Raw genomic sequence first — 21,837 nt, forward strand, 5'->3', positions numbered from 1 at the left:
TTCAATTTAATATATAATTATATTAATAACTTAATAACTTATTATAAAAATAATTATAATAACAAATACAATTAAAAAATTAGTCTTTTTACAAGTTGTTATTAAACTTTCCACAGTGCGCGATTATATATCAAAATTTTGTTTATTTAAATATACATGAATTTAATTTTTTTGTAGGAATATTTTTTTAAGAATATATTAATTAATTTTAAAGTTGCCAAAAAATGTGATTGGTTTTATCAAAATTTTCAGAGAGAAAGTTGATGCAGGCGCATACACGGAATTTGCCACCAAGATTAGTCAATCAGACGGTGTCTGAAGATATTTTTATTAAATGCAGACGAGCTTTCCCATGTCATGAATCCTTCTTTCAAGTCAGTAATCAATTCAAAATGAAACCCATCGTCACACGATCGGGAGTGGAGAAAGGAAGATTTGTTGTAAACGGGCGCGTTTTCGACGCCTGGAGCGATTCCGAGAGGATTTTAGCTGCTTAATCAGAAAGTAACGTTTTATGATGGGCGCAGATCGAGTGAGTACGTATTATATGATCTTGATTCTCTAATAACATCGCTGTATTGCGTAAATTATTAATCATTATTTTGTTGCACGAACTGACTTCTTCCCGTTGCTCTCGTACACGCTTCGGTTGCTTCACACGTTCCATGCTCAACTAAAATTCCAAGATCTATTTTTTTTTTTTTTGTAATGATAGGACTTTCGTAAGGCTTACACTAACTTTCTACATTTGTGATAATATAAAATCCAATAAGACATCACGATATTAATTTTATATTAGTTTATCACGATGGCTTTACACAAAAAAGAAAAAAATTATAAAGTATGTAGATAACAGAGAAATATGTCCACATGAATAAAATCATAAAAGCATATCGAATATAATTATAAAAGCATTATATACAATTTGTAAATTAATTGACGTAATAATTTCGTTAATAAATTTACATAATATAAAAGCGAACGTTTAAAGACTGATTAATATGCCGCACATTTTTGCGAGAGCATTGCTGGATTGCGAATAAAATCGCGTTATATTATGCGCAGGAAGCGGTGCACGAAAAAAAGCAGCTTTAAAACACCACGTCGCACAATTGCTTGCTCTCCGGAACACTGTTTTGGACGGAATTGTGTAATGAGCCAATGTCCGTTTAAGTTTTCCTCAATCTCGATTGAGTGTTAAGTAATACCGTATAAGCGGATAAACGTTTCCTATATAATGCTATTCTTTCGATCTTTTACTTAGTAATAAAGAAACAATATGAAAGGGGTTTTTTTTTGTCACTTCAATCATTGGTTAAACGATTGCTTTTTGCAAATATTTTTTTTTACTCTTCCGAAAGTTAAATGCAAATTATTAAACTGAAGCGTATCACTTTCTACCCATAATTTTATCCGTGGATTTTTTATGTAATGGCAAAACATGTGCGTAAAGTATGGTTAAAGTATTAATAATTATAAACAATTTCTAGAGTAGTTTAACTAAAATGCAAAAATAGAACAATATTTTTATTGTGTGAAACGATAAAAATTATTAAACGGTTATTAAAAGAGCAAGTTATTAAAACAGCAAGTTATTATAATAACTTGCACACGCGTATGAATATAATGATGATTATGTATTTTTCTTATATACACATATATGTATATTATGAATGTGATTTTTGTGAAATATAATTTTGGATTTTTGGTAAAATAATCTTATGAACAAGCTGAGTACTTTTTCGTTTAATGTGAAGATTCTTTGATTCTCGATTTATATTATTGCGCGAAAAAGATCTTTATTTTTATTTTGTCTAATCGATATTATAGAACATATTTCGCCAGAGGAAAATACCGAGAGAAGAAATAGGTTCCTTATTCGTAACGTTCACCGTTCTACCTGGTGGCTATCTCCCACCTGACGGACCGCAAGAACTCTTCCCACATCGGAGAAGTAAAACTCTCGGACGTTTTCTGATCTCCAACAGTTCCGAACTCGTTCTCGTCGACGTGCGAACTCGTTAAACCCAACTGGCAGCTCAACCTCTTCCTGATCTCTCGCCTCTTCTCAATTACGGGAAGCAAGGAAGGAAGAAAGGAAGGAAGACGCGCTGCGCTGAATTCAATGCTAGTGTCTTAGAAGGCGCGCAGAAGAATTTTTTCCGCGCCATTAGATGAGAACACGATACTGATAAGATCGAAGAAGTCGAAACAAACGAACGTCATCTTCACATTCTGATCTTAGCGAGATAATTAAAAGAAAGGTGAATCTCATTTTCATTTACAAGGATTGTAAACAACTGATATTGAAAGTACCCGTAAATTAATACAGAAAATTCTGATGTACCGAAATTGGTGAAATTCAAAGAAGAATAGGTGCTTCGTCGTGGTGTGAACGTCGAGATTGAGAGCCAGAAAGAAAATTATTTTCCGCGATGAAGCGAAAATATTTGTGCGCTCTATGGACCGCGTTGATACTACGGATGGACATCTTCATAGCTGCTGAAGTCGATCCTGCAATTTTAAATCCCGATTTGCCGTCTTTTCAACAGGTAAAAAAGTAATATTTTGAAGTTATATCTATTCTATATGTTTTATTATTAAATGAAAATTAAAATTAGGAAAAAAACGCATTTATAACATTATCTAATACATCTAATTATACAGAAATATAATTCAATGAAATTTTTGATTATACTTTATAATATTTTACATATTTGTTTTAACTAATTTAAATTTAGTCGAAAAATTAAAAACTATCGAGCGTGACGATTTTCGAGTGATGATTTTTGAGAGAATTATTTTCATTTTCTTTAATGAACTCTATCGTGTAGCTATAACTTTCCCTTATGTCAAAAAACTTTCTTCAAATTGCTCGTAAAAAATTTGCATAGCGGAAGTAATTGAATAAAAATAGCGGTGATACTCATCTAATCTTTTGCACATTTAATCGTAATTCGATTTTGTAATTTTAGTAAACGAATTAGTAGTAAAATATTAATATACAATATTATAAATTTTTGTATCGATTTTTATAAAACAAAAGAAAATATGAAGTTTTTTATAGAAAAGATAAAGGAGGAAAATATTAAATAATAACTATATCTTATTTCAAAATCAAATCGATAAAGATCATGTTTGATATCAAAAATCCATCAATCATCATTTTCGTGCGTGTTTTCACAACGGGTGCTTTAAGGTTTGATTAGATTCACGTTTTGACATTTCCCTACAGATTCGTTTTAATATGTATATTGCCACGGGCACATAGATTACTGGAATATATGCAAATTTAATGAAATTGCCGTACTTGATGTAATCAGATTGTTGCTAGCGCGCCTATTGCATCGCAAATTCTCGAATTATCTTTCTCGACAATTATAGTGAAATTTTACTGCCGAGTAATCACATTCAAAAAAAAAAGAATTGCGCTGTGTATTAATTATATTTGTCATTTTGTCTTCTCTTATGAGGATGAATGATAATCATACTTGCCTGTTCGTATTTGTATAATGCCATTAATTATAGCATAAAAATTTTATTAACTACACTGAATGTTGCAATATATAATAAGTATTATAGTAATTTTGTGTAATTTTATTTACATTTGGAATTCTCTCAGTTGAAGATTGCAAAATTCTATCATCGAATTTCTTATATCACCTATATCTAATATTATTCCATTTTCATCATTCAACACATGCTTTTATAAGTTTAGAAAAAAAATTATAATAATTATATACATTAATTTAGTTATTCCTTTACCTTTTCTTAAGTTTTAGATCAAACTGTTAATGATTACTGTAGATTCGGAGAGTGTGATAAAATAGCAACAAAGATTGCACATATTGAAAGTAGAAACGAATTCTCACCCACTAACAGAGTAACTTTTGACCCTCTATCTGGTTTCTCTCGCATATCTCTTCTCTCGTTTCTATTACAGATTCTATGTCTAATTTAATGTATTCAATTTTTCGCGTATCTTTCTCTTGGTGATTTTTTCATTTTAATTGCTAAGTCTCTCTCTGGAATCGATTTCCATTGATAATATACCATTGATAATATACAGAAAATATTCTTTAGGTGTGGTAATTGCCGATTACCAAACTTATGATAAATGTGCAGAAACTTATATTGTATAAAAGAAAGGCGTCTTTTTTAATGTTTTAAAAATTTATAATATAAATAAAAAGTAAAGTTCTTTTCGTAATTTTAACAACTTTTATATCGGCAAAAAATAATCAATTTTATATAAATAATTCCTCTATATTAAATCGATAAAGGGAGGCATTTTCTCTCGAAAGTTAATTGTCGTTAATTGAGAAGGTATATCGGAAGTGGATCCAAACGGTGTGGAACGATCGCCGAACCTTTCACTTAAGCTACTGAGAAAACGTTCAAGTTTCCATGTATGGTACAAAGAGTATTCCGTGCGCATATAAGAGGAAATATGTATATACGACGGATATTCAGTAGCTTCCGGTTTGTCTCCTCTTCCGAGACGTTTTGACGATGTATACACACTACGTATAAACAAGAACTTTCTAATGCGTGAACTACGAGAAAACGTTTGTCTTTGTCGATAAAGAGAGAAATATCTATCTGATTAGATATACAATGCAATCGGTATTTACAATAGTATTTTACTTGACGGCATAATTATTCTCATATAATGTTTGTGTTAGAATTGTGTTAAAATTTGTATTAAAATTTGCATATTGTATTTGTCATTATCTCTCTCTCTCTCTCTCTCATTTTGTATATATAAAATAATTTTATATGTGATATTTTATATGTGATATTTAAAAGAGTGTACACAGTAAGGTATACGCGATAATGACATTTTCACAATTAATGAAAAATTTTTTATTTACAATATCATGTTTCGTAATTAAAAAATAATTAAAAATTAAAATCCGCAAATATATTCTATGATTTTTCTGTAATTTACCCAAATGGAATTATGATTTTTATTCTCTTCTTTTTAAATCGTTTAATCTTTTATGGCGATATAATTGCGTACATAGCGCAATTCACTCAACATTATAGTATTACTTTTTAACATAAATAATAAAATTATTGATATATAATTTTACATAAGCGTATAAATATAAACGCAAATAGAAACATATATATTGAGAGAAAGAGAGAGAAAGAGAAGAGAGAAAGGGAGAGACAGAAGCAGAGGGAGAGAGAGGAGAGGGGGAGATAGTGGAAGGTAGAGAGAGAGAGAGAGATCATTAGTTTGTAACAATGTTTTGGCATACATTGTAGATCGTTTTTAAATCATAAATCAAATATGGCCTAATAGCAAATATGCAAATGTAATTTTTTCTTATTGTTGCTTCATTTATTAAAATGATGTTTTAATTGCTACGATACTTTTCTTATTTTTTTTTCTTGTTGAAGAAAATATTCAGAGCACATCAAGAATAAACGAGTACATGCAAGGATACAGAATTGTTCTTCTAAATATGATTCATACTATGTGTATGTATGTGAAATGATATGCATGTGTTAAAATATATCCAAATGTTGTGTAATAAGAAATAGAATATTTATGCCTAAAATTTATTTTAAAATACACACATATATAGGATACAAAAGAATTGTGTGTATATGTATGTGTCCGTTTGTAATATTTTTCTGGAATTATTTTCGTCCTTACAAAATATTCTTTAGATCCCTCTCTCTCTTTGTTTTGAATTTTTAATTAATGTATTAAGAATTTGCATATCTGTCTTTGAGTCGGTTAATTGATTGTATCTTTCTGCAATTTTTGCTTCTTCAAAGACATAAAGTGAGATCGAGTCAAATATACAGGACAATGGGTGAAGGTGAAGGATGCCACATGATCTTTCACTTTCTCCAGAAACCTTCCTCTGAGAATAACAGAGCGAATATGGCGCGAAGACGGGAACAGAAATTCATTATTTTGTGGGAATAGTTGAACAGATGTAATTAATTTCTCGGGCGCGAGAGGAAATTACGCAATCTGTTATTAGCTGGAAATCTTGTGAATGTTCTATGCAGAGTAGGATAAAGTATGAAACGTATGTCGGAAAGAAATCAGTATCAGCAGCTATCTTAAGTGAAAATCCATTATTCATTTTAATGAAATTAATTACATACGACGCATTGGTTTATCACAAAATAATCGCCGATTATATCAAACTAATTACATATGTACTGTTGTTGTCCAATTAAACTATTGTTCAGACTGTGCATTTTTAAAATTGCGATACAAGACAAATGCGGAAGAAAAAGACTGACTTTTATCTCACAAGTATATTGTATATGTTAAGCATTTTAAATATAAGTAGTTAATGTCTTCTGTAAACGCGGTAATTGTAAAAATTTAAAAAAATGTTATTTTGACTATTGCAATGATTACGATGAGATCTCGATGAATCTTTTGTAATCGTTTTAATCGTATCGAAACAACGTTTCTGTTATTATATTTCAATTTCACACAATCGTCAATTACGTAATATACAATCGATAATTGAATCTATAATATATATAATAAGTAATTAACTGCAATCATAAAACGTGTTTTTAATAGAACACACCTGTTTTTTCGCCTAAACCAATTTATCTATCTTCGCGTGATATTACAGATTATAATCGTAAAACGAGACGAACAAATTGTCAGTTGGCCAATGAGCGACCTGCTTCACTTTACGCAAACGCTATTTAACGAAATCTCGACATCGGAACGCTCCACTATGATTTCAATATACAACACTGGATGAATCTTCTACACGCGGATTGTCTTCATATATCCCATACTTTAGTGAATTAATTATGCAAAATTTTAAAATTTTAAATTAATTGCATAGAGAAATGTTGCAAGTATGCTTAATAATATTTAATGACTCGGTGGCAAAAAAAATCGTTGAAAGTCCGCGAAACTTCGAAAGCAATTATTTCGCATAGCGTATAAAATTTTCCGGATAAATGTTTATGGTCAATTGGACAATTTATGGACAATTTCCGCGCGCACTTTTTTTTTCGTTCATGCTCGAAACCGCCTTGGAAATCGCTTCCGATTTGTCCTTTCTCACATGAAAATACAACATGTTGAAAATGCAGCAGGTGGTTTCGCGAGTAATGTTTGAGTGAAACGAAAAGTGCGAATTCTGACTGACCCCGGAGGTGAAGTTTCTCTCGTCGATTCTCCTCGGCAAGAGGACACTAATTATTTCTGAGAGAAATTTTCATTTATTAAAGCTAATAAGATCAAGAAGAAACTGGTTAATATCATATTATATTGCCATAATGTATAATATTATTATGTTATACTGTATTATCGAAATTTGAAATTCCGTTATTAATGTAACTTTTCTTCGTAATAATTTTTTATTTTTATTTGCTTGATAGGACTTATACAAATAAAATAAAATAATATAAATTATAAAATTATTGCAGATTTTGATATCAATAATTTGATCTCTCAATTACAAAAATATGTCTCTCTCACTCAAACACAATACATATATAAAGAAAAGACTAGCGATGGACTATAATTGCAATTATAAATTATATAACAACTAAAATTTTTGAAAATCTGCAACATATATAAAATATTAGGAAAGATAGTTTGTTATTTAACTTAATAGAAAACGTCTCTTTATATGAAGAAACATTTCAAACTTGCCTTTCTTTCGGCCTTTCTTTTTAGAAAAGTGAAGGAATACACGTAAGTTGCATAAGCGGCTACGCGGTACTTTATGTCAGTTAGTGAATGCACACGTTCGATCGTGCATGCCAATAAATTATGCAATCACGAGTATAAAATGAGAGTACATGATGGCCAACATTATCTATCTATAATATTATGATTTTTAATCAATTTGTGCATGGGTTGAGCAATGTTATAGAAAAATATGAATATATTGGAAGCAATATCCTAACTTGAATATATATATATATATATATATATCTTAATTCTCTTCAAATCTTTCAAAAAAAATAGAAAATATTTTTAAATATTTTTCTTACAAAATTTTAAACGAAATATTTTATAGATGAATTAACTACAATATCGTGAATATCTAAAAGAACTTTATATACATACTGCTTATAATAAATTATAATAAATTGAGGAAGTCGAAGAAGTCAGAAGCTTAATATCAGACCAGTTTATAGAACTCTACATGAGTGGAAAAATATAGATTCATAATATAACAATAAAAGTTTGACAAGAAATTTAAAAAGATTAGAAATTAAAACAAATTTCAATTTTAAGACTCAAGCTAGTTTGGATCTTGAAATTTGGACTTTGAGTGTGTTCTTTATTCTCTAATAAAAATTTAATCGTGTCAATCAATTTTTATATTTCGATGAATGAGGAAAACAGATAATTTGCATAACATCAATTTGAGAAAAAAAACCTAGATGGTCTCTCGTCGTCTGACTATGTGTATCGTACGTATCTACTGAAGCGATTAATGCAATGCACGATCATCGTAAAAGCAGCCCAGTGGCTGCAAGTTTCCCACAGGTGGGAAAAAAAGAAAACGTTTATTCCACTTGCGGTTTCCTCGTATTTCCTTTTCTAGCGAGTGTTATAAACACTCCCAAGCTGTTCCTTGATCTTTGAATTACCGAGAAAACCGATATAATCGCTTCAAGCAAATAAGAGGATGTAATGACGTTATATGTTTGGAATGAATTATATATGCCATTTCCTCTGCTATCATAAATTTCTTCTGAAAATCATTTACGATATATTTGAGAAAGTAAGATTTAATGAATGTACAAAAGTTTACGAATTATTTTATATTTGACACACATGAATTTTTAATTAGGAAACGGAATTTTAACGGCTACAAATAAATACAACAAAATCATTTAAATTTTGCGTTTAATTTAAATCTGATAGTAATCGAATTGCATCCTCGAATTGCGATCAACTTGCGCACGAAAGTGAGAGGATTTCTCACGTAAATCGCATTGGTCAGAATGCTCTATTTCTGGAAATTATAATTGCAATGATATTACGTGTCATGTGATAATATATCATGTATCTATCTAAATTTATTTACACACGATTCGTGAACTCTAATATTTATTCACATATAAGTGCGAAATATATCCATTTGTTCAAGTACACTATCTATATGCTTCATTTTGCATCGTGTTGTTTTATATTAAGACCAACAATAAGATGATAAAATGTCAGTTGCAAAATATTATTACAATTGTATTTGTTTGTTTTCAGCATTTTGAAATATGTATAGGAGTTTAGAAAGCATTGCTTTCTATATAGTTAAAGGCTTATCTGGAAACAGAAGAAGAAATAGAAATATTCTCTTAAAATGATTTTAACAAGAGTAAAATTTATTTCATATTTTTTTGTATACTCCTATATTTATTTCCAAAAAGATCTTTTTTATAAATGTCATTTAGGAAAGGAGATTTTTATTTTTAGTACTCCTGCCCCTTGTCACATCAAAGTTTTATCGATATTTATTGAATCGATACATATAGAATTGAATTTTCGCAAAATTCAAATCTGCGCAATAAATTGTCGAATAGGATGCCCCGTCATTCTTACTACAGTACTTTAAAGTTTCTCTGTGAAGACGTCGTCACTTTCTAGGCCTCAATTATCTTCCGACAGAGACAAACTATTTCTCGAGGCGATCGCAGAAATTGTCAGCTGGCTTATTTGCAACTATGAAAGAAAGAGAGAAGGAGAAAGAGAGAGAGATTCTATTCCAGAAAAGACAAGTATCACAGTGTTAAAATAATACACAATTTTTATTTTATAAACGACTTCTGCTGATGTTTTTATAAATCAATAATTTTCGTTATCATTGGCAAGATATAAAAAATTTATAATTATTTATCATTAACATTAATTAGCTGAAAGATTGAAACTGTAGCAAATAATACGAAAGAGATACAACTTGCGAAATGCAATCGTACAAATAACTTAAAAAATATTCACTCTTATGCAAAAATATCTCTTTATGATATTTAAAATTGAACTAGTACGTTATTGAAACAGTATCAATAGTTTTACACTTGTCAATTCAATGTTATCTCACTTTTCTCGGTATTTAAATTATTATTTTAATCATCAATTTATTCCAGATCTTTTCTATAAATAATAGTAAAAATGTTATTCCTAAAAATTTTTTAAGAATTTATATATTTATTTATATAGAAACTTATAAAAAGTTTAACATGAATCTTCTTTCTGAATAAAATACTATGAATATTTTATAAATGCGACAGAGCTGTAGATTGCTCATGAAAGAAAAACGCTTATTGATGCAAAATGCGGATATCAACCGTGAGAGTGTTATATAAAGAACCAGTATATATATATATATATATATATATATATATATATATATATATACGCCGATATTCATTCGGACATGATATGTAAGTTGTTATGTATGCGAAAGACGCGAAATGGAAACTGCAGTAGGTCGCACTTTCTCGAGAAGACGCAAAGACCTGTCTCACATCGGGTCCACAACGGCAGAAGGCATCCGAGAGAAAGAGAGATCGAACAATGCTTTTCTTAATTATGACCACCTTAATTATTCACGTCTTTTTTGTGCACACAATGAAAGAAACAATGAATTTGAGAACGTGCTATGCATAGTATCTTGTATCGCAGTAATGGGATATAGCGATAATGGGATCAATAAATAAGAATTAGCTTGTGATATATGCATCGAAGTGAAATCTTTGAAATAAATTTCTACATTTATTATATAGTACACAAGAGCTATAGCCAACTGTTGACCTAAGAATTGTTTATACATATATAAATGTTGTTTAGTGTTAAAATTCGAGAATTAATTAAATTGTTAAATTAATTTTAGGATAAAGTAGTCTCTTCTTAATTAGCTTTCTTTTTATTATTCTGTTTTTTTATTCTATATGATATTCTATAAGACAAACTATACAATATATTGCGCGCAGCAAATACAAGTCAGATTTGAGCGATTATAAAAATTATTTTTAAAGGAATATTTTTTTTTCAAATAAAAATACATATAAAATAAAATGAATAAAGTGAATGTATTGTTTAAATTATGCATTACTGGTTAGGACACAGGATAAGAATAAATACGTACGATGTTTCAATTCTTACTAAATCACAAAGTAATTTTCTCGTCGATTTTCCATTTAGTTTTCAGCGAACGTCTTAGAATTTAAATCCACGTGTGATAATTCACAAGCTCTTGGCATGCATTGAATCGCTGCGAATCGCTAAGTAGAGCCCAAGTATTTGCTTTTGCTTTTAGAAGATTTTATATTGTTATCATATATACATAGCATATCTATAAAATATTTCAGTCAAATGAAAATGCAAAAAGTAATTAATTGCAGTCATTTTTGATAAAATTGAACAACAAGATTAAAGTTTTTATATTCACTTTTTACTCACATTTTTTATATCTTCTCTTCTTTTTCCTACATATTCTTGTTGAATGTATTAATGCTCTCAAAATACTCAGAATTTAATTACAAAAATTCTACATTGCATGAGATATTGTACGAGATAAATGAAAAGCAATAGCCGCAACAATTAAAATGCTATATCTAAGCAAAAAATTTTTGCAGCATAAAACAATCGTTTGATTTTTGCTTAAAACAGAATTTTAAAATAAAAACATATATACGTATCATTATATCTATTTATTTTATATCTTTATCTATTTTATATATTATATCTATTTATTGTATATCTTTATTTATTTTTTTATTTAATGATTTTCTGTCTTACGAAAACTTATTTACAAATGGTATGCTTCAATTGTAATTATTTTCAAAAAATTACAATTAATAATTAATGATTTACTTTTTTTTAAAGAATTAATGATATATTTGTGTAAATTTCTGTTTTTAGGGTCGCATTGTGCACGATCCGCGACCTCGTCTCTCGGTTTCTCAGCAAGCCCAGATATTGAGTGATGTGCAACAACATCAACAACAATATCGACGTCCCACGCAAGATTCTAAAAACTCACGGGTAACGTCTTTTCCCCATGATCAAGTACAATCCAGCACGCCGTACGCTTCCTTGGCTAAATATAAGGTCGATCGAACAAAGCAACAGCAATTGCAGCAATTGCTACAACAACAACAGCAGGTGCAACAACTTTTACAACGACAACAGCAAAAGATCGCTCAGCAATTTAGTACTTCGAATTTAGTGAACGGTGGTTCAATTCAGACACCGCAATTTCAACAGCAACAATATAATAATGGCCAGTACAACCAGAACGGCTTTCAAAATCTTCATCAAGATTTGTCCCAACCACTGTTTAGCGATCAACAGACGTTGCAACTGCAAGAATATCTCGAGAAACAACGCGAGCTGGAACTATTACAAAAGCAACGACAGCAATTATTGTATGAACAGCAAGAATTGCGCAGGCAGCAAGAGCAGCTCCGACTTGAGCAATTAAAGAAGCTCACGTCCACTACGGCACCTCTATCAACTGCGACATCGGCCCCGATTGTTGTCAGCACAACTTCCGCGCCGTTACTGCTGTCTTCGCCAAAAGCACGACGAATCACACCATCGGAAGCAGAGCTTTTTCTTAAGGCAATTGCTAATCATCAGAAAAAATATACAACAACAATACCAACAACGAGTACAACGACCACTACTACTACATCTTCGCCAGCCAAACGTCTAATAAACTCCAAAACTCGCCAGGAGATACCGGAGAATCTACTCAGTTTTATTCAGGACCAAGAAAATCGTTTGGCGCAGCAGGACAAACTGAAACCGCAGATCAAAGTGATCTATCAGACTGATAAACCTAATTCTACGCCACAAACTTCCAGCGGTAAAAGCAGAAACTCCCAACAATCCGCGGTTTCTGAAAGGGAATTGTTGCTAAAGCAGCTCAAGCTCGCTCTAGCTCAATCCGGCGATGATGATGACATCGTCAGAAATGTTACTACCAGAGATCTGATATTGCCGAACGGCAAAAAGATTCAGGTTATTCATGCGCCGAACAGCTTGTCTTCCATTGCACCGTCGATCGGCAGTTCAACCGTTCAGACATCAGTTCTGCTACCCTCGACGACAACTACCATCAAGCCGCCGAAGGCAATCTTTGAAGAGTTGACAAAGGGTGGTGTGTTGCCACCTGGCGCCGATTTCGAGATTATCCGACAGAAAAGCGATGGAAAACTCGAGGAAATCGGCAAGACACCGATCATTCAGAATCCGGGGAAGAAGGTCACGTTTGTCGTGTTAGAGGAACAATCGGATGGCAGTTACAAAGTGCAGGGTATCAAAGGCAACGCCAATGATAAGGAAAGCGGCACTGATGTCGAGTCCATCGTTGAGAGAATAAAAAAAGGCGAGCTGAAGCTACCACCCAGTTCGTTTGTATCGACTACTCAGCCCTCTACGCTCGAACATTTTGAGTCCAGCTTTGATCCAAATTTAGTATCGACTGATATATCCAGAACATCCTTTCAATCTGTTAGCACTACGGCGGCGACCTTCAGACCTACCACTCTTAGATCCACCTCAAAACATAGCGAAAGGTATGAGAATATCACACGTTTATTTACATAAATGTATTCTTATTTTTTACTTTAATTTATTTGAAAATCATGCGATAAATAGTTGTAACATTTCTGTTCCACGCAACGTGCTTGATTCTAGAAATATAATTCATTTGGCTTTATTCCGCTATGTACATTTCACTCAAAATTTTATTTTCTTTTATATTTTTTATTTATTTATGTTGAGTAGGATAAACAATATTTGCAACGAATATTTTGAATAAAAAAATCAAATTTTCAGCAAGTCAACAACAACGGATTATTTTCCTTATGTTACGGTATCATCAAACTCAGTGTCCACAACTGATAAATACGTGACCTCAGCATCTAGTGTCACCGGCCACATATACAACACATTAAATCCCAGCCCAACCAAGACGAGCTTGTCAGACCACATTCCGCGTGTGACCACCAAGTATTCATCATCCACTAGAGGCCAATTTATTCCAACGATGGCACCGGTGAACGAAATCGTGACTACAGTGACGCCGACAACCTCTTACATACATTTTTCTAGACATTCGCCAACAGAGGCCTCGTCAACATTGAGAGCATCATCTCACAGCACCTTGCAATCTAATTCGCAGAACAGGAATATCGTTTCTCAGGAAAAGGACTATGAAAGGACTACTGTGTTGCCTTCGACGAAAATTCTGTCAGAAAGTTTAGCCACGTTGCTGAGGAGAGAAGGTCTTTTCGCTATGGCAAAGTATCTGAGGCAATCAGGATTGGATAATGTATTGAATGAAACTGGTGAGTCAATTGTCAAATATGCTTGTGATATACATATTTCAGGACTCTTTTTATAATGTAAAACATGTGTGTTGGGGAATATATATAAAAGGCTGTTTAAAATATAAAGAAATATTTTTTCGTTTTACGAATGAAAGTGAAGACTTCGGAGGCTTTTAAACTTTTCCTCTCTCAATTTACATCGATATTAAGCGAAAGTTGACACACATTTGATGTTTTATGATTCTATAAAAAAATTTCCAGTTATCCAATGATAATTCCAGTGCCAATGAATAATTTAGAGACCAGGTTCTTTGCAGACAGTAAATTTATAAACGTTAATATAACTGATTTCATGCAAGTACGTGCAATTCCATTTCTGTTTGTGAACCTTTTATAATAAGAATATAGTTTATAGAAGCACATATAAAGCAAAATATGATAGCATTATATTTAACAAAAATATTTAATATCTTGAAATAAAAAAATTGAAATAAGAAATTGTTAAATTCACAATACGATAATACATTAAATAAATTAATACATTAAATAATACATTAAATAATATAAGATAGAGCTTCATATGCAGAATATTAGGAGGATGTTATGTAATTTTACAAAATACATCTTTCATGCAATACTACAAGACCGTTATAGTTTCATCCAACAATATTGAAAAGCAGAGGATAACTTTTCAAAGTTTCTGTCAGACTCAAACGGTTGTACAAACAATCCCGGTTGGTGGGCAGTGTCTCTCTTTGCACAATCTACCGTCATTTGTATCTCGTCTTTTGCTTTAGTCGTGCAACGTTCGCTAGAAAAATATTCTCACGACTCACTTGCCGAGATTTCGACACAGCCTCTCTATCTTACAAGAACACAAAGACAAGGCGTTCCTCGTTACGCGGGATCTTGCAAAGACACGCAAAATTTAAATGCTCATTATAATTATTGGCGTAATAATTAAGCTTAATTCGTTATCTCTCTTAGTTTTTTGATTTCTTTTTTTCTGTGTTAAAAGTTATAAAACAAAATTTCTTTCATAAATTAAATATAAAAGTACACGCACACATTGAAAATTATTCGTGTTATAATGCAACATGAGAATTATATAATAGTTATTCCCTCTATATATCTAATATAAAATTAATTTCTGACGCATTATGAAGAATGCGTTCAAGTTGAACTTCTTTGTGACACGTTGTAAAACAGTAGATTCATGTAATGTATATGGCGCTCGGAAAAGAGAATGTCTGGAAAATAAAATATTTTTATCGACATAAATACATTAATGTTAAAAGTACTCTGCATATCTGTCAATCGAGATTGCATATTCTTTCGTATTTGATCAACGCTTCATTTAAAATAAAATTACATATTAAAACAATGCATGCGAGATACATATAACATACAAAAAAAAAGAACACAAGACAAAATGTTTTCTTTTTAATAAAAATGTTTTTAACTAAATTTTAAATTGAAATTTTGTTATGTATATTTAATCGAATATAAATTTTATTGAATATTTTATATTTATATCATTGGTTAGTTCATTTTCTTGATTAATTAAGCTTTATTAAAAGTCCTTTATTTTCGGTAATTTATTATTCAAATTTGTTATTTTTGTTCGAAGAAAAATCGATTTTAATAGAGCAAAGAATCTATTTTGTTTTGTAACATTATTATACAATACAATATGCTGTATCATTTTGTAATATTACTTACAGGTCCATACACTGTATTCGTCCCTACAGATAAGGCATTCAGGACGTTATTAGTACAGCTGGGAGGACCAGAGAAAGCTGAGGAGAAGTTCCATGATAATCCAAGACTCTTAAGTGGGGTACGCGTCATTGTTATATATATAAACATCATTGATAATTTATCTTCCTAACGATAGATTTTCCTAATGTCAACTAGCTGATTGTATCGATTAAATTTAGATTCACACATTTTTTTCACACAGAATTCTCTATTATACATTACAACAAAAAATAAAGTTATCGATAATTGTAAAAAATTTAATAATATTAACCAATCTCTCTCTGTCTTTTCTCTCTCTTGATATAATAAACTAAGTAAATATTGTAGCTAATATTAGAAATCGCTAATGTTTACACAGAAATTTATACTGACGAGAATCTTTTATCACAGCTCCTCCTTCATCATGTTATACCAGGAGCTTTCAGGATTGACTCTCTGCAAGACGAGATGACCGGTGTCAGTCTCGCTGGGACGCAATTACGAGTCAATGAGTACGCCATGCAGGATCACGAGTGGAATGATATAAAAGTAATTTCATATTTCAAAATTTTTTCATTTTTTGATAGAAAAAGCTTTATATTTTCAAATCTTTTTAATTTCTTTGTTTAATTCAATCTATTTGAGTCGTTCATTTTGCGTTATCGTCACATCTCTTTTACATTTTTATTATGTTTTTTTCAACAAGCTATGTCTCTTAATAAGAAAATATTCATATATATTTGACTACAAATTACACATAACTCAATTATCTTATTAAATCTTATTATATCTTATTAGCTTTTATGGGTTGTGCATGGTTCAGTCTATTTTAGTCCTTTGCGAATATACTAGAAATCGTGCTTTTATTCGATATTGTACTATAACGTGTGAATTCACTTCTCATAAGATGCACCCATTTAACATACAAAAGATAAAGATCTGACAAAGATAATTAGATATCGCACGGCTCACGTTTCACTTTGATTGTAATTTTTGCATTGTTTGCAAATAGGTAACGACGATAAACGGGGCACGCGTCGCACCCAACAAACGGGATATCGAGATTCCTCAAGGCATTGCTCACGCTGTCGACAGGGTCATGTTCCCGCTTCCGGTTGGAGATTTGGTGCAGACTCTGCAAGCCGATCGTGAGAGGAGATTCACCATGTTCCTCAGAATGCTTCATGTATCAGGCCTAGAGGACACGCTCGCGGGTAAATTAAAAACTCATATCAAAAGTGCAATTTCTAATTTATAAACTTCTGATAGAGAGATGCCTTCCTATTTTTTGTTTGCAAATTTGACGGATTGTTTTAAATTTTCACCACTGTTTTTATTATTTAATATCTAAGCTCTAAGCTTTCAATTTTAGGACCGAAGGCATTCACTATCTTTGCACCGATCGATTCCGCTTTCACCGATGCATCTGTGAAGAATGGCGTGCCAATCTGGACCGAAGAAGACGGTGCGGAAGCAGCAAAGGCTATAATCTCGCGGCATGTAATTCCTACAACTCTTTATACAGCGGGTATGAGATATTACATTCAAAAAGATACCCTTCGTCCGCAGTCACCAGTTCATATTCACAAAAACGGTGGTATGTAATTTACAATATTTCATTCATTCTATTACTGATATCCAAATGTAAACTTCGCATGTTAATATCTTCAATTAATTCTTCATAAAAATGCGTCGTAATATTTATAAAAAATAAATGATATTGAATAAATAAAATAATTCCTCATATAACTCGGCGCTTATTATTGTTTCAGGGCGAGTACGAGTAAATGAGGCACACGTTGTAACTCATAATGTGCCAGCAACGAATGGAGTGTTACACGCTATTGATGGAATTTTGTAAATTTCTGTGGTTTGAATGATGAGTATGAATCAATGATATCGAATTGCAGCGTAGATTGCAATCATGTAAGTGATATCATTTATTGTAACATTATATATTTAATGTAACATTTATGTACAATTTTTTGAAAAAAATATGTAAGATGGACATAACTTTTTTTACATAAGTGTGATGGAGAATACATATAGATTATATAAGCGGTTGGTATAACCATGCTTGCATAAATATATGCTCGACCCACGTTGCAATTGGATTTATTCATAAATAAATTAACAAATTATGCCATAGGTATCGCGAAATTTGATGAAAAAGTAACGAGACCTTACTTTTAACATTGTATATGTACACATATTAATTTATATACAATAAGATAGATGTGTGCACACACACGCGCGCGCGCGCGACACACACACACACACACACATACACACACACATATATATATATATATTACAGTGGTTCAATGTACTCGTGCCACGTGCATAAGAATACAGAGAATTAATCACTATTGTATAGAATGGTAATGCGATACTGTGAATGTACTTAGCATCTTATTTGTAGTTTGTATTATTTTATAAATAAATGTACAGAATTTATTTCTCTGCGCAAAAGATTATATTTATATTCTCCCAATTTTGCACCAAGGAAAGAATATTTAGTAATAAAACAAAATTCACATCTTTGCTTAATAAATAATTATCACTTTTAAATAGCTATAATAGTTAAATATTATATACAATATTAGGAGATAATTCTTTTATTATATAATAAGTAGCTAAGGTTTTGATCATCCTTTAGGTTTGGATCAACTTCGTCAAGAAGTTGCCTAATAATTTGTCTTGTATTTTTTAATTTCTACCATTATATGATGTATGTTTGTAAGTTGCGTGCGTGCATTCGGCGGCAGGATCTTATGAAGGCGATGATAATACTGTACCAACTGCGTCATTGCGCGTTGCACTAGGGCACCGCCGAGTACTAAGTTGGGAAACGATTTTAATACTTCCCGATGTATTTCTTCTAATGCTCGTTTCCAATTATTTGTGAAAGATTGCACCAATGCCAATGCTTTCCCCTCCTGCCTTTTCAAATCGTCGGCTTGACCCTTTTCAATTAGAGCCTCCGATTCCTTCACCAACTGGATTATACCACCAAAATGCGGGCTCAAGACTTCCTCGACAAACTCGGAGGAACGCGCGTTCAATTGCTCTCGAAAGCTCTCCGCTTCCTTGGAATTGTCTCGTGTTCTCTCCTTTAAATTAAGTATAACACTTTTGTTATCTCTTGATATACAATATATATGAAGTGCATAGGCTCTTTTCCATGCATAAAGTTGAATTTACTTACCATTAATACTCCAAGTACCAGATCATAATTATTAATAAGAAATATTAATTGTTGCATCCGATTTTGGAAGATGGCTGCCATTCTAAACAAGAAACATTGTACAGCTTCTCTCAGTTCTGCTAGTAATTGAGTTGCTCCTTCGCAAGGGAATCCCTCAATTACACTTACGATTGCTGCGCTAAATTCCGCATATCTTCTGGTAATCTAAAAATGCATAATTATATTGAATACTATTATACAATTTATTGTATGCCACATATATGATATAAAAATAATATCTTTTATATTTCAAAACTTACATAATGTGGGCCAGTTTCTTTGTTCAATTTTAACGGGTCACAATCTTTTATACTCTGTATATTTAACTGAAACACCATGTGAAATCTAAAAAATAGATGTAATTTTGCAAATTGTAAAAGTTCTATCTAAATAAATTATTATTACAATTAGTACTTTTGAATGTAAAGATGTTTAAATACCTAGGCCAAATTATGGCTGTTAAAGTGTCCCAATATTTATCCAATGCTGGTACAGCTCTTTTGTGACAAATCAATTGATAACGCATTACCAAATGCAAGCAAAGAAATAGAGCAATTGTATCATAACAATCATCGACAAATGATTGCAAATTTTTTATCATAAGGCTTAATGTTTTTCCCATGATCTATCAAAGAGAAATAATTTACAATATCCATTTATTTTATGCAATAAATCATTATATATATGCAATTCACTTAATCTTACTTGATTGAAAATATCTAACGCCTGTGTATTACGAGCCTTGAAAAACTCAAGCAGGAATAAATATTCTCGGCAAGCATTATCAACTAAAGCGTATTGTTCGCTTCTGAATAGTGCTTCATAGTGATACTATAAAATTATAATATATCGATTTATCAGTATATTTTAAAGAGTACCAAAGTATATGTAATTGTACATATCATTGGTATGTACCCGTGTTTTGGCAGTGTGTGGTACAATTATAGATGCTTCCAATTGAGAAGACAAAACTTCACCCCTTGTATCTATTGAAAAAACAGTACCTTTGTGTTTTAATGTTGTTTTATGAAATATACCTCTACTTGCTGTATCTTCAACTCCCATTAAATCATCCTTTGATGCTCTCTCTTCAAACTTGCAAAAATAATCATAAGTTAAAATGTTGTATCTCTCAATTTTTTTTTAATAACATCAATTCTTTCGTTTTACCTGTAATTTCATCAGCTTCGACGAGTACATCTTGAAATATGAATAATATATTTTGCTCATAGTATCAATGTATTCTCCACAGATTTCCTCTGCCACATTTCTCTCATTTGCCAAAACAAACTCAAAGAAAAACTTATATTTTAGCATATTATTCTGTGGAACTTGATAATTTGACATAGGTTTCCTAAATTTATAAATTTGCTCTAATAAGTATGTCCTAATCTTTGTCATTGCCTTAATTTTTAACTTTTCTAGTATATCTGTAACATCTAGACAAGATTTTGCATCTTTAAAACTTTGCTCTTTCACAAAGTTAATTTTGTGATTTAGGTTTTGTAACTGAATTAAAAATTCCTTCTCAGTCACAGGACAATCCATGATACCACTGCAAAGAACTTGATGCATATTAATCGAGTTTATCTGAATATATTTTCTCTTATAAATTGTGTTAAGAAATATTTCTTACGCGATCAAAGCTTCAGACACTGTCATATCTTCGATAAACTGACTGAGCGGGCCACGTATTACTTGTCTATTAGATAATTGTTGGCTCATAGCAACAGATTTACGTTGTAAACAAAGTATTTCGGAGCTGATACTTCCTAAATCTGACTGAAAATTCATCAACATTGATTCCATTTTCTAAAATTAAAAAATAATATATTAATATCTCTATGAAATTTATTTCAAGAAAGTTTTTTCTTGTCAATATCACTCTATACAAACTATCAAAACAGACTGTATGTGAAGTACATTTTCTTATGAGTGATACTCATTGTTCGTTCAAATTACACGTCGACTTATCAATAACATTCGATCCATGAAATGTCAACAGAATGTTTTAATCAATTTACCTCCAAGATATTATCACAAGCAGCAATCTGATTGTGTAGACTAGCTATATTTTCACTCTCTTTGATATAATCTTGGATCGACTTGTTCTCGACTTCCTTGAGTTCTTTTTCGATTTGTCTAGAATACTGGCGTAGATCGGTGCCGGTCTTGAGAACTTCTTGAACGACATCGTCGCCGAGATTCTGAGGCAATTGCTCCTCGTTGTCTATCTCGGCCATTCTCAAATTCCTTCGGTAATAACTCAGACGTGTGGTAATTAAACAATTACTTCATTAACGAAATATTTCGATCACTTTAATCATTACTTTGCATCACGATTTGTAAAGAGATAACCTCAAATCGTTTCTTCTAGTTTTCTTGTTGTTCATGGCACGAAGAAAATATACTTAACTTAGAATCATATACTACAGAAATACATGACGTGGCAACGCTTGTCGCCCGAAAAAGTGACGTAGCCAATCAATTTTTCGCTCTCGTGGAAAAGTTTTAAGTTGATTGGCTATCGCCGCGTCCTGTATATGTAGGAG

At 31.5% G+C, this 21,837-nt stretch overlaps 2 protein-coding genes across 4 annotated transcripts; one reads left to right on the forward strand and one right to left on the reverse strand.

Moving 5' to 3' along the window:
* Positions 1–280: 280 nt before the first annotated feature.
* LOC126855766 (uncharacterized) lies at positions 281–18,496 on the forward strand. Of its 3 annotated transcripts, none has more exons than XM_050603672.1 (10): positions 281–536; positions 1,831–2,264; positions 2,333–2,552; positions 11,882–13,542; positions 13,805–14,316; positions 16,023–16,138; positions 16,450–16,587; positions 17,051–17,252; positions 17,411–17,635; positions 17,811–18,496. In XM_050603672.1, exons 3-10 carry the CDS (start codon positions 2,436–2,438, stop codon positions 17,897–17,899), a joined length of 3,060 nt encoding a protein of 1,019 aa, XP_050459629.1. In that variant the 5' UTR covers positions 281–536; positions 1,831–2,264; positions 2,333–2,435; the 3' UTR covers positions 17,900–18,496. The 3 variants fall into 3 exon arrangements, with proteins under 3 accessions (XP_050459629.1, XP_050459630.1, XP_050459628.1); XM_050603673.1 differs by having other exon boundaries at positions 2,369–2,552; XM_050603671.1 differs by having other exon boundaries at positions 1,831–2,552.
* Positions 18,287–21,699, reverse strand: LOC126855772 (vacuolar protein sorting-associated protein 52 homolog). The gene is made up of 9 exons (XM_050603699.1): positions 21,310–21,699; positions 20,922–21,097; positions 20,456–20,840; positions 20,201–20,380; positions 19,991–20,116; positions 19,726–19,910; positions 19,546–19,630; positions 19,247–19,450; positions 18,287–19,151 (listed from the first exon to the last, which is right to left on the reverse strand). The coding sequence occupies exons 1-9, from the start codon at positions 21,526–21,528 to the stop codon at positions 18,726–18,728; spliced, it is 1,986 nt and encodes a 661-aa protein (XP_050459656.1). The 5' UTR covers positions 21,529–21,699; the 3' UTR covers positions 18,287–18,725.
* Positions 21,700–21,837: the final 138 nt, after the last annotated feature.

This window comes from Cataglyphis hispanica, chromosome 17, assembly GCF_021464435.1.
Source record: "Cataglyphis hispanica isolate Lineage 1 chromosome 17, ULB_Chis1_1.0, whole genome shotgun sequence".
In the NCBI taxonomy this organism is placed as follows: Eukaryota; Metazoa; Arthropoda; class Insecta; order Hymenoptera; family Formicidae; genus Cataglyphis; species Cataglyphis hispanica.

Bases quoted from the DNA above. Each gene is read 5' to 3' on its own strand.
- LOC126855766 (XM_050603671.1), top strand. From the start codon at position 2,436: ATGAAGCGAAAATATTTGTGCGCTCTATGGACCGCGTTGATACTACGG. The intron at 2,553-11,881 runs GTAAAAAAGTAA...TTCTGTTTTTAG, and splicing joins ATTTGCCGTCTTTTCAACAG to GGTCGCATTGTGCACGATCC. The intron at 16,139-16,449 runs GTACGCGTCATT...CTTTTATCACAG, and splicing joins ATCCAAGACTCTTAAGTGGG to CTCCTCCTTCATCATGTTAT.
- LOC126855772 (XM_050603699.1), bottom strand. From the start codon at position 21,528: ATGGCCGAGATAGACAACGAGGAGCAATTGCCTCAGAATCTCGGCGAC. The intron at 20,117-20,200 runs GTACATACCAAT...ATAATTTTATAG, and splicing joins CACACACTGCCAAAACACGG to TATCACTATGAAGCACTATT. The intron at 19,152-19,246 runs GTAAGTAAATTC...CTTAATTTAAAG, and splicing joins TGGTACTTGGAGTATTAATG to GAGAGAACACGAGACAATTC.